The sequence below is a fragment of the Anas acuta genome, chromosome 3 (assembly GCF_963932015.1).
Source record: "Anas acuta chromosome 3, bAnaAcu1.1, whole genome shotgun sequence".
Lineage (NCBI taxonomy): Eukaryota > Metazoa > Chordata > Aves > Anseriformes > Anatidae > Anas > Anas acuta.
Window position 1 is genome coordinate 1,219,476 of NC_088981.1, and position 13,900 is coordinate 1,233,375.

The window sequence follows — 13,900 nt, forward strand, 5'->3', positions numbered from 1 at the left end:
GTGTATTCACTAGAACTTGTTCTTGCTACTGTTTCACGTACCTTTAAACCCTAAATGAGCAAGAATTGAATTATGCAAGCTATATCCACTTCTCTGTGGATGGTGTTGGTAATTAGAATGCTCTGTGATGGGTTTATTTTTGTAACTTTCACTTGCTTTTATTTTAATGAAGTAGACTTGCATGAGATCTAACCTGAAAATTAGATGGCAGCTTAATCATATGAAAAGCTTCTACCAGTGTAGTCAAAGTAATTGTTAGATTAGTATGTTGGAATCAAAAGAATAAACTTGGTTTTCAAATTTAGTCATTTAGCGGGATGGCTGTGTCCAGTTACAGTATGCGAAGCTTGATGTTCTACTTATACAGACAAATTTGGGCTTCACTTTCTGCATTACGACAAAATGATAGCTGGTTCTTGTAGGTAAAGTGGTCTTTGGAGTTGTGTATATTTTTTTTTCAGCCGATGTCTTTGTTCTGAATTCAAAATTCCTCCCACTGAGCACAATATTCTTATTGTTTTCCTGTCTACTACTAGTCTGTGTGACCAGAGGCCTCCTGTTTTAGGCACAGACATGATAAGAATTTTCAAAACTTTCTCATAAATCACAATGAAGCTTTCCTGTGGAGCAGAACTGGTAGAGGTCTCACCAGAATGGTGTACTGGTATGCTGTATTCCTTACCTCCTCCTTTCCTCTGAACTCTTACCTCATTCTCTTCATCTTTTTTAGACAGAAGAAATAGCCTTGGTGGTGATGTTCTCTTTGTTGGAAAACACCATCCACTTTGTGACTTTATTGTAGAACAGTACAAGTCCAAAAATACAGAGGTATGTTATGTTTGTTGTAAAGGGATTGTGGAAGTGGTGAGGGTGGAGTTCTCATAATGAGCTTCAGCTGAAAAATTATTTCTTCCATAGCCAGTGGATATACCGCCAGAGTTGTGTCATGGAATCCAGGGAAAGCTTACACTGAATGAAAATGCTGTTCTTCCAGATCAGTGAGTATAGCTTTCAGCATGGGATGTGTGATGCTAAAGGATACTTTCTTCAGTTACATCTGTATTTAAATTAAAAACAAAGAAACAAACAAAAAAACATCAACTAAAAACCTCTGCTCACAATGAGAAACCTAAAACTTCTGGCAAGGCAGTGCATTTAGTTGTAAGGCCAAAAGTGCTTTCTGCTAGGACTTTAAATAGATATGTACTATAGTTAGTATATAATTTTTTAAAAAAAAGTAAGAACTCGTATTCTACAAGCCTATTTTATCCCATTTTATTATCACAGAAATAGTCTTTTAAAACAGCATCGGAAATCTGTAAAGCACTTTGTGTGTTTATAATTGCAGGTATTTTTTTAATTCGTAATTTCATCTTTTGAAGACTGATAGTTATTGTTGCTTCATTTATGTATTTATTACTGTTTGATGAACTTTAATAGGTAATCAGGGATCATATCCTAAAAGCTATAGTGATCAGTGGCTTTCCTCTGTAACATCATGTTGTTTTGGTCTCTGTGCTATTTTATGAATGCTAATTTAATAGACTGATATAACTTCCACTAGGGCATGCTGATTTCTTTTTTCTTTTTTTTTTTTTTTTTAAAAAAAAAACTTTTTATATGCTAATCTTAATTTCATTAAAGAAAAATACAGATGGAGATGTATTTTGCCATTTTCTATTTAGGGTACAGTGCTAAATTCAGGAAGGTACCTTACCAGCTACATGTACAAAATGCTCTTCCTCCCCCCAACCACCCCTTCAACATAAGTTTGAGAAATCATCAGTGTAATCTTCATGTTGTTGGAAATGCATTCATTTTTCTAACTTTCCTTAGAGGCATAAGCAGGTGTTCAGTAACTCATTTGCATTAAATGCACAAATACTCCGATTTTGTTGGACAGATAATGTACCATAGGTCACACTCACTAATATACATTTCTATATTCTTGTCATGGCTTGTGAAGGGTATGAGCAAGTCAGAGCAGTTCTTGGAGGGAATAGTAATGCAGGAAAAAAGAAAATTCTTATGGCATTGTCTTCCCTGTATAAGGTATGAGCAATGGATATCTATTTTTACCTAGAGAGGTACTGTTTGCTAGGAATTCTGTGAAGATGAAGAAGCATTTATGTCAACACTTCAAAATATCTCTAGCTTTGCTAAAAAGGTTTGGATTAAATTCAATCAACGTGTGCTGTTTGTGACCTGTGTATAATATGGGTGTGTGACAGTTGTGCATAGTGGCATGAACTGGAGGCATCTAGCTCCTGACTGATGAGGTTAATTTTTTTTAGCATATAGTTTGTCTGCTTGATGTGAAGATACAAGTTCTGAAGGAAATGGTTAAAAAGCATCTGCATCTCAGCCTGTTGAATTTCAGTTAGAAAGTAATCTCTTCAAGTGCTGTGTAAAACGGCTGCTAAAAATATTTTTTCCTTCAAAGCCTTTTTTTCCTGGGGAAGTCAGTTTGTGTCCACAAGGTGTCTGTATGTCTGTCACTCTCGTCTTCTCCTGCCCTCGTAGAACCTGTTGGCTTGTTATAATCCAACCTCAGTGATATGGAGAGGTTTCCAAGATGCAAGGTAGTTCTAACTTGTAAACAGATAGCTGGGCAGCAGGAGGTGTGTGAAACCACTATTAGATGTTAGAGAATGCAAATGCAGGATCAGCTGCAAAAGTGATATCGTTAGGAAATAAGAGTTCAGTAACTCTGTTGCTTAAGAACTATTTGATTTATATAAAAGATTATGTATTTTTGAAATCCTTTTACTTGTTGTAGGTTTAGTTGACAGAGTAATTTGAGTGGTAGCAACAGAGAAAGAGGAGCTCCTCTTATTTCCTAACGATATGCTAAATGATGATGATGTTAGATGTTTTAACAGAGCTTTTTTTCTTTACCAGGACCGTGGAGTCTCCTGTTCCAATGCTGCGTGATCTTACACAAAATTCTGCAGTCAGGTAAGTAAATGCTGGGTTTTAATACAATGTTGTACTAAATGCAATAACAAAATTTGGTTTACTATGTTGTTTTGTATTTTTGAATTTGTTGCAGAATCAGTCTCTTAACTAAAATGATTTTTTTTGTTTTAAATATTTCTTTCTTTCTGTGAAAATTGAATCTAAAACATTGTAACATAGTGGGCTTGAGTTACAGCAGTTAAGCAGAGTATGTGCTGGTGTGTCCTGCAGGGGTATCCAAAATGGTTGTTTCTTGGCCCATCAAACCCGGTATTTTTCATCCCTTCAGAAGGACCTCATCGTGCCTGCTGTTGCTTTTTTAGTTGCTCTCTGTCATGACTTTTGTATCGTTGGCAAGCAGAGAGCAACACCTACAGAACTCTGTATTCTCTATCACGCCTTTTAAATTAAAGAAAACCAAACTTTCTTAAGACCAGGTCTCTGAAACAGAATTGGGTATTGATTTTTTTCAATCAAGAGCCCTCCAGCTCTTGATTTGTGCTTCTTGATTTTTTGTTCATTTTCATTCCTAACAATTCCCAGAGGATGTCTGAGAATATAAGCTTTGTGTTTTAAAGAAGAGTAAGCAGTGAGGAGTTTTTTCCTTTTTCTCTCTGTGAACGGCTGGGTTTCCAGCCCCATAAGAGGTGAATGGCAAAGATCTCTATAGAAACTGTTTCCATTGCTAAGGTTTGTTTTATTTGTTTATTTGAATGCCTTCTCTCTTCTGGAGACTTGTTTTCTTCAGCTCCATGTCTTAGAACTCTTGGTTAATGGAGAGGTTCTCCTGATCACTGAGACTTGTCCACCCACACATTGGGCCTCTCATGACGAACCCACCTACTAATTTCAGCCCTTCAAATGTTGGCTGTTCTCCATCGTTCTGGTGCAGGAAGCTGGTAGTACCTGCTGGTTCCTTTAAGAGTTGGTTCCTAATCTGTTAGGTTAAATAATTTGGATGTGGTAAAGGTGACTGCAGAGAAAGGAGTTCCAAGACAAAAGCTTCACCCCTAGCAATGCTTCTTTTTTTTATTTTGCCTCCTCATTGTTTTATATAGTATGAATAATGCTGACTTGGCCTGTGGTCACCAAAGAATTGAGTTATTCTTGCACTTGACAACAAATTCCTGTATGTCATTGTTACTTAATTTGACACAGTTTAATAAGTATCTAAGGCTTGAGCCTATAGCCTTTCATGTCTTAATGTCATATAGGATACTTACGACACTGAAAATCACTTGTGATCTGTTTGCATGCTTTGTCTCCGAGGAGACAAAACTTGTTTCTACTAGTACAACTATTTACACGCCATAAGAAATGTTAAGTTGTGGATTGTCAGGGTATTGTTGAAATGATGTTCTGAAATGGGAATTTAGTTACTTTGAAGTAAAGGTAGTTTTTAGCTATCTGCCACTGTCAGGAGGTTTGAATTGTTTTATGCTTTTGTCCATTCCTTTGTTACAGAGTTTTCTTCCTGTCTTTTGAGATACTATGGGTGGTTATTGCTTCTGCTCTTCAGTTCCTTTGGTTGAATTTTCCAAGGCACCATTATTCTCTTTCCTTGGAGTCTAATTCATTCTTTGTGCTGGAAAAAAATAAAAAAAATATTTCTGCTGGAGGAATGAAATTATTCTGCTTAGTGGTTTGGTTTTTGTCTTTCTTGGTATCCCAGACATTCTTCTATCAAATGGTTCTTCAGACTGGTTCCTAGTAGCTGGTGGGGCCTTCCTGAGGCATGGGTGCTCATACTGGAATTGCTAGCAGTGTGGATGAATTTACCTAAAGCAAACCCAAAGTGCTATGAAGTGCATTTTACCAGCAGAAATTGAGCTTTCAGCCACTAGTTGCTCTATTAGTAGTTAGTGTAACACTAGACAGCTCAAAATGCAGGGTCTGTGAGATGTCACTGAATATATGTGTACCTCTCTCTACTGGAACTACATGCAACTGCAAAGCTGCCTTTTGGGATAAAAACTCCCTGTTACAGGAAATTCCACTTCCAAGTTTTGTACATTTTTGACTAGACTGCACAGCAAGCTCATACCCTTCCTGTCTCTGGACTGTTCTCTAAGCATGGGACTTAGTACCAAAACAGTTCAAAACATGGGATTGTTGACTAAGCATTAAACTTTCTTTTGGATGGACTGTTGATACAGAGGAGGAAAAAGGTCACCCTGTGCAAGATAATGGAGATATCCAACTCCATTAGATGGATATAGTCAATGTATCCATGTATAATAAATGCATTTTTACAGTTTAAGTCATGGGTTCTTGCATCTTAACCTTATCTATTGCGTACATCACTTGATAGATCAGTGATTACTTTTTCATCTTGCTTGTCTTGATTATCAAGTAAACCTAATCTTCAATTATTTTTGTGTAGCATCTCTTTCAAAGATCCACAGTTTGATGAAGACTTTGTTTTTAAGGCTACAGTGCTACCTGGTGCAAAGTAAGTATCAGTTGTCAGATTTCATATAATTCAATTTTATTTCGTTAATCTGAGCATTTGCTGTAATAACTACTTACGGAACTATTTTTAATGTTCAGGAAACCTCCTCCAGTTCTGAAGCCAGGAGACTGGGAAAAAAATAACAATGATGGCAGACCTTGGAGACCGCAGCTTGGTTTTAATCGAGATAGAAAGCCAGTCCACTTGGACCAGTCAGCATTTAGAACTTTAGGGTAAGACTCGCAGCAGGGCTACTGACTATACCCCTTTATTGCCCCTCTTAAAAACAAACCACCCCCACCAAAAAAACAACAAGGGAGTGGAAACAATCAGAGATTAGATGCTGGTGCTCCATGTTGGAAACTTTGGTATGTGATATTTATATTCTGTGTAAATAATCATACATGATGATAATTTTGCAGTGGTACTGTGCATTCTTCTTAATTTTGGGGGTGTTTTTTCTTAATATTTCTAACTAGATTTCCTGTTGTTTTTTTTAACTTGTTTGGTGATACTCGCCTGAAGTACAGAAGATATGATAAGGATATTTCACAAAAGTGTTAGTTAATATTATTATGAAGACAGGAATGTCTTTCATGCTTTTAAAAATTAGTGGGTTTTTTTGGTTTTTTTTTTTTTACAAACCTTTGTTTGAAGCACATGTTGCATGATGCAATGTATTTGATCATCATTTTTCAAGGCATTTTCACAGTTGTTGTTAGTTCTCCAAAAGTCCAAATAACTTTCATCCTTTGCTCCAAAGCATTCTCACATACTATGAGAATAGTTCTGGAGCATCTGAGAGCATGAGCTGAGATTATGTATTACAAATAAAATGAAATGTCCTTCCCTTACTGGGAACTATAAGGAGCTGTATGTCTGTCAGAGCCAGAAAAGGGAATGTTTTAAAGGAGGCTACGCTTGTGAACAATCTTCAGTTCTTCCATGTTACAGTTACAAGGAGAAAAAAAATGTAGTTACGTTATTGATCATATATGATGTCTTATTAAATTGTTTTCTAAAGTGGAGACGCTACAAGCATTAATTAAAATCTCATTAAGTCTTAATGAGAGTGTAGTTCTGCACAGGATAAAAACAGCAAAGGCCTGGCAAACATTGACTCCATCATTTATAGATCCTGTAATTTCTGTCAGCTCTCACTTCACAGGCAATGTCTGTAGTTCAGTTTTACTGAATACTTACACAATTTGTAGAAAACGTTTTTAGTGTTGTTTTTTGTTTTTGTTTTTTTTTTTCCTGCTTATTGTGGCTTGCTATGAGAGTTTTTACTGGGACCAGTTCACAAAACATGTGCTTTGTTTGTGGTGTGTCTGGGACCCTTATCTGTAAGTGAGTCATCACACCGTGTTTGTGTACGTCTCCACTGATGCATTGGAGAGAGCTGGGTATTTAATGGACTGGGTAGCAGCTGTGCTGTAAGATGGCATTGATAAAAACATCCTATTCTTTCTTCTTTCCGTTTCTTACGCATAATAGCCATACAATGCCAAGGGAAAGAGGGATGCCAGGAATGTATGCCAATGCTGTACCTCTTGGAGCTTATGGGAGCCCATACAGCAGACCACTTCTGAGTGGGCAGCAGCAGATTCCTAAGTTGTTGTCAAGTAAGTGGGTTCTGCTTTATATATTTCCGAGTTTGAAAAATATTGCAGTTTGATTTTGGTCTGTTGCACTGTTACAAATAAGTGGATTCAGGAATTCATCTTCGTCCTGCAGGAGATACATTTTGACTGCTTTGATGTTCTTCTGTCGATGGACATTCAGGCAATACTTTTTTATGCACTTCTTTTTTAAAAATTTCAAATGGTTATACTCAGATATCCTAAGTGATTTGGTGTCCTTGCATGGTGAGGTCCTGAATTTTGAACACTTTTCACATCAGTGGATTGGAAATGTCTTTTATATTGCTTCATTTGATGTTTGTTATGGAGATTGATCCTGCCAAAAAGCAAATACCATTTCCTCCCTCACCCCTGGCCGCATAAGCAAATAACTTATGCTTTTAGGAGAGGAAAACGTCTTCTTTCCTATGAGAAAACAATGCTTAGGTCACTATAAATCACTATAAACAGTGATTTTAAAATTTTTATAATTTTTCCTTAAAGTTGCTGCAATAAAACAGCGAAGTATATGTTGTTCACTAGGAAAAGTGTGCCATTATCAATGCCAGTTCAACTTTGTTGTTTAGTTTTGACTAGCCTTGCTATTCAGAGCCTGACCAGATAGTTTCGCCTGTAACAATGTTAACGCAGTGCTAGAAAATAATGAAAATACACCAGAAAAAATGTTCTTGAAAACCCTTTTTTCCTCCCTTTATCTGTTAGTTGGCATCAGTTTGAGGGTGGGGGAAAGGTGTTGTTTGAGTTAATTCACAAAATTATTTTGTTTAGACTTAGTTAAATGTCAAGTCACAATTTGAAATGAACACAACTCTTTTTCTAATGTCTGTCTTGCATGAGTTGGTTTTATTTTTGAAGAGTCCAGAAGTACATACAAAGTTCTGAGCGCTTTTGTCTGTTTGGAAACTGGGAAGCAGAGTGATTAACCTCGTGTTGCTCTTCTCCATTACTTTTCTTTTTTGGAATGGCTGTAGTGAAATGTGCTAAACTTGTTCTGACTCTAAAACATGAGTATGTGCCTGTAAGCAAGATCCCACTTAAAATACTGTGCCCAATATTCAAGTACAATAGGAAAAATTGCATTTAGTGTAATAGGGATTTTCAGTGTCCATTATTCTGAGCATATTAAGTATGTAGCTGAATCTCAACATCACCAGCATCGGTGAGCTTAGAATTTTGATGCTTTGTGTCTGAAGAGAGGGTGCTGGCCACAGAAAATAATCAGTGCACAATACGTGGTGGCTGCTCAGAAAAGGCTATAGGACTCTGAGAGAAGAACTGTGGTATCTATCTGAGAGTTTCTCCTGCTGTGCCTGAACTGCCCAGTCCCTTTTGAAGGTTTGTGCCTCTGTCTTTTTCCATCTGCTACTTTTGTTTTGGGCAATTAGCTTCAGTTACCCAGGAAGGAGGGTTGTTAATGAGTCCTGTCTCTGTGTGTGATCAGGAGCTGCACTTCTGTAATGGTGGGAATGAAACAGGATGAAACTTCACTAAACTGCCTAAAAAGGTGCTTTAAAGTTAGAAGTTCTCATTTTTAGCTGAATTCTTGCAGTGTTGAATTATGTAAATATTTGAAGCTTCAGCAGCTGAGATAGCCGAGTTTGAACTACAACATTTTGTCATGTATAGGAGACCAGATCACTGCTTAAAGAAGCTGTCTGACTTTTTACAGTTGACTTGTATTTCTTGACTGCATATAAAACAGCAAATAATTAATATCAGTGGCCACTCTGAATTAAACTTATTGTCTGAGTCCAAAGCAGATGAAGTGTACTTGAGCCGGGCATGCAGAAGCTTTCCTGTGTGAGGAATCAGGTTGGTTCAAGTGGACAGACAGATTGAATAGGAGAGTCTGGAGCTATTAACTTTGATTAAAGGAAAACAAGTGTGGGTTTTTTTTGAGCAAACAGAAATATGATTTTAAAAGAAGACTGTGGGGAATGGGACGGCAGAATTACCAGGCAGGCATCATATTTTTGTACTTCTCTCTAAGGAGAGTCTGTGTGGTTTTGTGGGGAGATAAAGTATTCATGAGCCCACGAGTACCTGTACTATTGTTCATGTCTTCTGAAACTTGAATCTTCATGCTTTCTGGGAAATAGTTATTTCAAAGCAGTTTTATGAGCTTTGCATACATGGAGCTTATTTTGCCAATTAGGTACTTATAAAGCTCTCATCCTCATGGTATATGAGCACCTTGTGTTGTATAGGAAACACTCCAAATACAAATATGCCCCAGTGCCACCAGTCTTTCAAATTGAGGAAGCTTGAATCCGCTGATCAATATGAAATCCCAGTCCATCTGTTGGCCTCAGAAATTGTCTGGAGGCTTTCCTTCACACATCTCTTTCTCCCCTCACCTCCTGCCCCTTCCTCATCCTCAGATTGTCTCAGGCATCCCCAGTTACTGTTCCTCAGGTGTGCCTGGCAGATCTAAGAGGAAGGCTTTTTTTTTCTCCTTCCCCATTGTGCCTCTTCCTTAGCGTTTCTTTTTCCATTAGGCAGAGGTTGTTTTCTTTCCTGGACATGCAGTAAAAAAGGTGTCAGGTTAGCCCTCCCTGTTCGGTGCTGCCCATGGTCGTTGTACAAAGGCTCTTGCACAAAGCAGGGTTGGCAGGCGGTCGCGCTCCAGGCTCCTCATTCCAGAGTTGAGAAGCTGGTTCCTGGCACACTGTTTTTCCTGTGAAATCTCAAAACTGAGGAAAGGAGTGTAACGCACTGAAAATGTGTTTTGTCAGTTACTTTTGCTGTTTTTTTTTCCCCTGGATAAATGTTAACAAGTTGTCCTAGGAGATTAGTCTTAAACCCTAATTAACTTCTGATTTAAACTGGCTGCAATGTGAAATCTTGACAATTAACGAACTACAGTGGTTCTTGACTTAGTATTTGGAGAGTATCTTTCTTTCAGTGTCTTGTCGTTTCACTGAGGTGCAAGGACAGCCACTATCTCGGTCAGTGGGACAAGGCCGGGTTGGACAGCAGGGGCGGTGTGCCAGCTCACCCAGGAGGCCAGCAGGGCGTCCTGCAACCTGGAGGGTGGGCCAGGCCTGGCTGTGCCAAGTGGCCACGGGCATGTGAACGCTCCTTCTACTGAGTAAAGAATGAGACCTGCTCACACCATTTAAAGGCACTTGTTAAAATACCTTCAAGTGTTGTAGCCCAGAATTTCTGCTGAGATCAGTCTTTCCAATGTTTGCACTGAAGGATGCTTTTGAAAACGGAACCATGGAAACATCCCTACAAGGTAATGTGTCATGGGTTTAGTGTCAAGCAGATTTGTGGAGATGGGAGCACATCAGCATCCCTCTGAAGCTTGCTTCAGTAGGTGGCATCTTTTTGAACAGGAATAGCCTGCGTGGACAGCATGCTTGCTCTGATGGAAATTTGTTGTCAGAATTAAGCATGTAGGCCTTATGTCTCCTTGGCACCAGTTTCAACCAGACAGTTTTCTGTCTAGGAGTACCAGGAGGTATTCCTAGATCTGAGAGCACAGCTATCTTCTTGCCTTTGCAGCCATGCCTTTCAGTTCAGGCGCAAATGCCTCTATCAATGTGCACGTCTTCAACTAGAAAAATGAATTATGAGGAATTGGGAAGGAATAAGCAGAATGTTCTTAATGGGGGAAATCTCTTGTGTCAAAGCTGTTCATCGGCTAGATCATTGCAAGAGTGTAGAAAATAGAATGTGTGAAAGAACATCTGTATGCTATGGAATAATTGGGCTGGGAAGCTTCCTGAAAATGCACGTTTATATATTCCTGAAAAACTAGACCTGACGTGGTTAAAATGCCCACATTTTGTGAGACTGATGCAAAACAACTTTTCATTTTATATATAACACTTTTATATGTATGATGAAGAAAAAATAGAATCTAGAAGGGCAATGCGGTCAACCAAAATGCCATCTCTCCTTCAAGAGCCGTCTGTGGGTGTTCCTGACTGTTGTTCTCTGATTTGACTTTGATGTGCCAATTTTCAGTTGATGAATAATTGCCTGTGCTGATAACTTGGGGAGTTGAGTGTAGTATGGTAGTACTCTATGAATGGCATATTTGGTTTCTGCAATACAAGGTATCTGATTTATGACTTTCATTTCAGTCAGTAAACTTGTCAATTAGCTGTGTTTGAAAAGTGATTTTGATTAGTGCAATCAGTAAACACAAAATCTCATCTTTGATTGCCACGCTGATTAGATAAATTGTTACTTGAGGAGCTGCTGCTGAAGGCGGTTTATTTGGTCTTATAGCTCTAGGAAATGCCTAAGTTTTGAAGATTAAATAAAATATTAATTGTCATTTCTCTTCCGATTTTGTACCTTTTTGAAGTGCAATTTACTGTTCCAAGCTTTTTCCCCTTCAAAGATTGTTCTGTCAGAGTCATACAAATGAACAGTAATAAGGTGGCTTTCAATGTTTTTATAATGATTTCATTAAACTCTGTCTTAAACTGTTCTTAAGCTGCAAAAACATGTGGTTATAGGAGGGTAGTCAGGCCTTTTCTTCTCCAGGTGGAAAGAAAGTGATTAAATGTAAATCACTTCCGTGATTTCACTTTAGTGAAAGTAAATTTTTAACTAGCCCTTATTCAAGGATCCGTATGAATGGGAAACGCCATACAGGGCAAGACCAGTATCTTCTCACTGGTTTCCTCGCTAGAGCACTATTTGACCCTGGCTCTGCAGTGGAAAATGTGTTAATAAATTTCAATTACATGTGAAGCTCTGACCAGGGAGGGTCAGGAAGGGAGAGATTGTATTAGTCTGTGTAATTGTCAGGGGGCTTTGCCTAGCTCTGTCTGCACGGAAGGAAAGAAAAGTGGGGGAAACCTCACCTTCATGAAATATATTTTTTTTTGTTTCTCCTGGTAGCTTTTCTCCCAGCAAGCAACAAGAGAACTGAGTCCCCTTCTCCCATTTTTTTTGTCAACTGATACTTTGCATTGCAATGTGACACAGGTATCTGTGCAAAAAGCTATAGCTTAAAAACTATGGTGTGTCAAGGTATGGAGGAGGAAAATATCAGACCTGTAGGTCTCCTGGGCCAGGCTCTGGCAGAGACAGAACTTTACGGTCATCCTGCTGGCTGCAAATGAAGAGCTGGTAGTTAGAAGCTACAGATCACACAATCACAGAACTGTAGGTGTTGGAAGGGACCTCCAGAGATCATCGGGTCCAACCCCCCTGCCAAAGCAGGTTCCTCAGAGCAGGCTGCCCAGGTGGGCATCCAGACAGGCCTTGAATATCTCCAGAGAAGGAGACTCTACAACCTCCCTGGGCAGCCTGTTCCAATGCTCCGTCACCCTCACTGTGAAGAAGTTCTTTCTCATGTTGGTGTGGAACTGCCTGTGCTCCATTTTGTGGCCAGTGCCCCTTGTCCTGTCCCCACAAACCACTGAAAAGAGGTTGGCCAAATCCCTCTCTCTCCCACACTTAAGGTATTTGTAAACATTGATAAGATCCCCTCTCATTCTTCTCTTCTCAAGGCTGAACAGACCCAGGTCCCTCAGTCTTTCCTCATAGGGAAGAAAGAGATGGAAGATTTTTGTATCTGAAAATGCTTTTAGCAGAGCTCAGTTCTGCTGTGTTGCATATTTTTTGTGTGGTGCTGGTATCTGCAAAACTGTGAAATTATTAGAAATGAAAAGTCTTGCTGGATTTTTGGATTGAAGGGAGTGACGCTCATGGGCTCTGCCAAATTTCCAATTCTATGTAACAATTTTGGAAAGTCTTTATTGATATTATCTTCACTATATACTTTTTAAGTTTCAGGTTAAGGCTGTGTCTTCGTATCAGTCAGTGTGTGCGTGTATATTATACATGTATATAATAGATTTAAAAGAAGATGCATGCCACTCAGCTGTGGACTGTTCTGTGGCCTAGGTGAGGGAGATTAGCTCCGGCTGGAGGCAGCCTGGGCAGGAGCAGTGGTACTGCTAGGATCAGAATTTATTTCCACTGACAAGACTGTTGCTTCAATAAGGCGGGCAGGCCTTATTGAAGATCTATATGCTGCGCTCTCAAGTGCTGCCATGAAAGGTTTCTGTCCAGGTCAGACTATTAAAGCATGCAGACAATCCAGCCAGAGTTAGGAGAGAGGCTCAGATTTTCCTCTATCCATTTTTCTCCCCATTTCTTTCAAATTATTGCAAAGCTTTAGTGTACTTGAATATTGGCAGTTTAACAGGGTGTTACTGTCCCACCGTGGTGTGTCCATCAGACAACTTTTGGAACCAGCTGTTAAAATTAGGTCACACTTAACCACCATTGAAGATAATCAAAGGTGCCACTGAAACTGAAGCTTTTGATTGATGCACAATTTGAGTGTTGTGAACTGACCAGGGAGCTATTGATTAGCTGTGTCTTTTATCCTGTTTGCTGACCAGTTTATTTAGAGGAACAACCACCATTTAATTGCACGTCCTGTTAAAGCAATGTTGTTACTGCTACGCCTTTGTAAAGAGTTAGTTTGGGTAGAAGAAACAATTGAGAAGTGGGTGGTCTTTTTCATTGCAGTTTCTTATAACTGCGGTGCTGTCTTTGGCCAAGTTTTTTTACCCAAAAGGATTTAACTCGGTCTAATTATATAATCTGAGAGATTACTAATAGATTATTATTATATATCATTACCAAAGTTAACTTATAATTGCATCTTTAATCTCTCATCTGTATACATCTCTAATATCTTGAAATTTTAAATATAAATCAAAAATTATGTATATTTAAACATGAGTAAAGTGAAACTGCTCACGTTATTACATCCTCTGGTTGTTCTTTTAGCTTATAGAATAATTTAACCTAATCAGAGGGAACCTTGCACATGCTGTGAGCATTAAATATTTGTTGCTTACAAGCA

At 38.7% G+C, this 13,900-nt stretch overlaps 1 protein-coding gene across 1 annotated transcript in view; it reads left to right on the top strand.

Moving 5' to 3' along the window:
- Positions 1-13,900, top strand: part of XRN2 (5'-3' exoribonuclease 2) — a 50,875-nt gene that overhangs the window by 25,686 nt on the left and 11,289 nt on the right. Inside the window, exons 22-27 of the mRNA XM_068675168.1 lie at positions 731-828; positions 919-998; positions 2,902-2,958; positions 5,342-5,410; positions 5,509-5,643; positions 6,908-7,035. Of these exons, the coding sequence (XP_068531269.1) occupies positions 731-828; positions 919-998; positions 2,902-2,958; positions 5,342-5,410; positions 5,509-5,643; positions 6,908-7,035 (567 nt within the window). The remainder of the gene's footprint in view (positions 1-730; positions 829-918; positions 999-2,901; positions 2,959-5,341; positions 5,411-5,508; positions 5,644-6,907; positions 7,036-13,900) is intronic.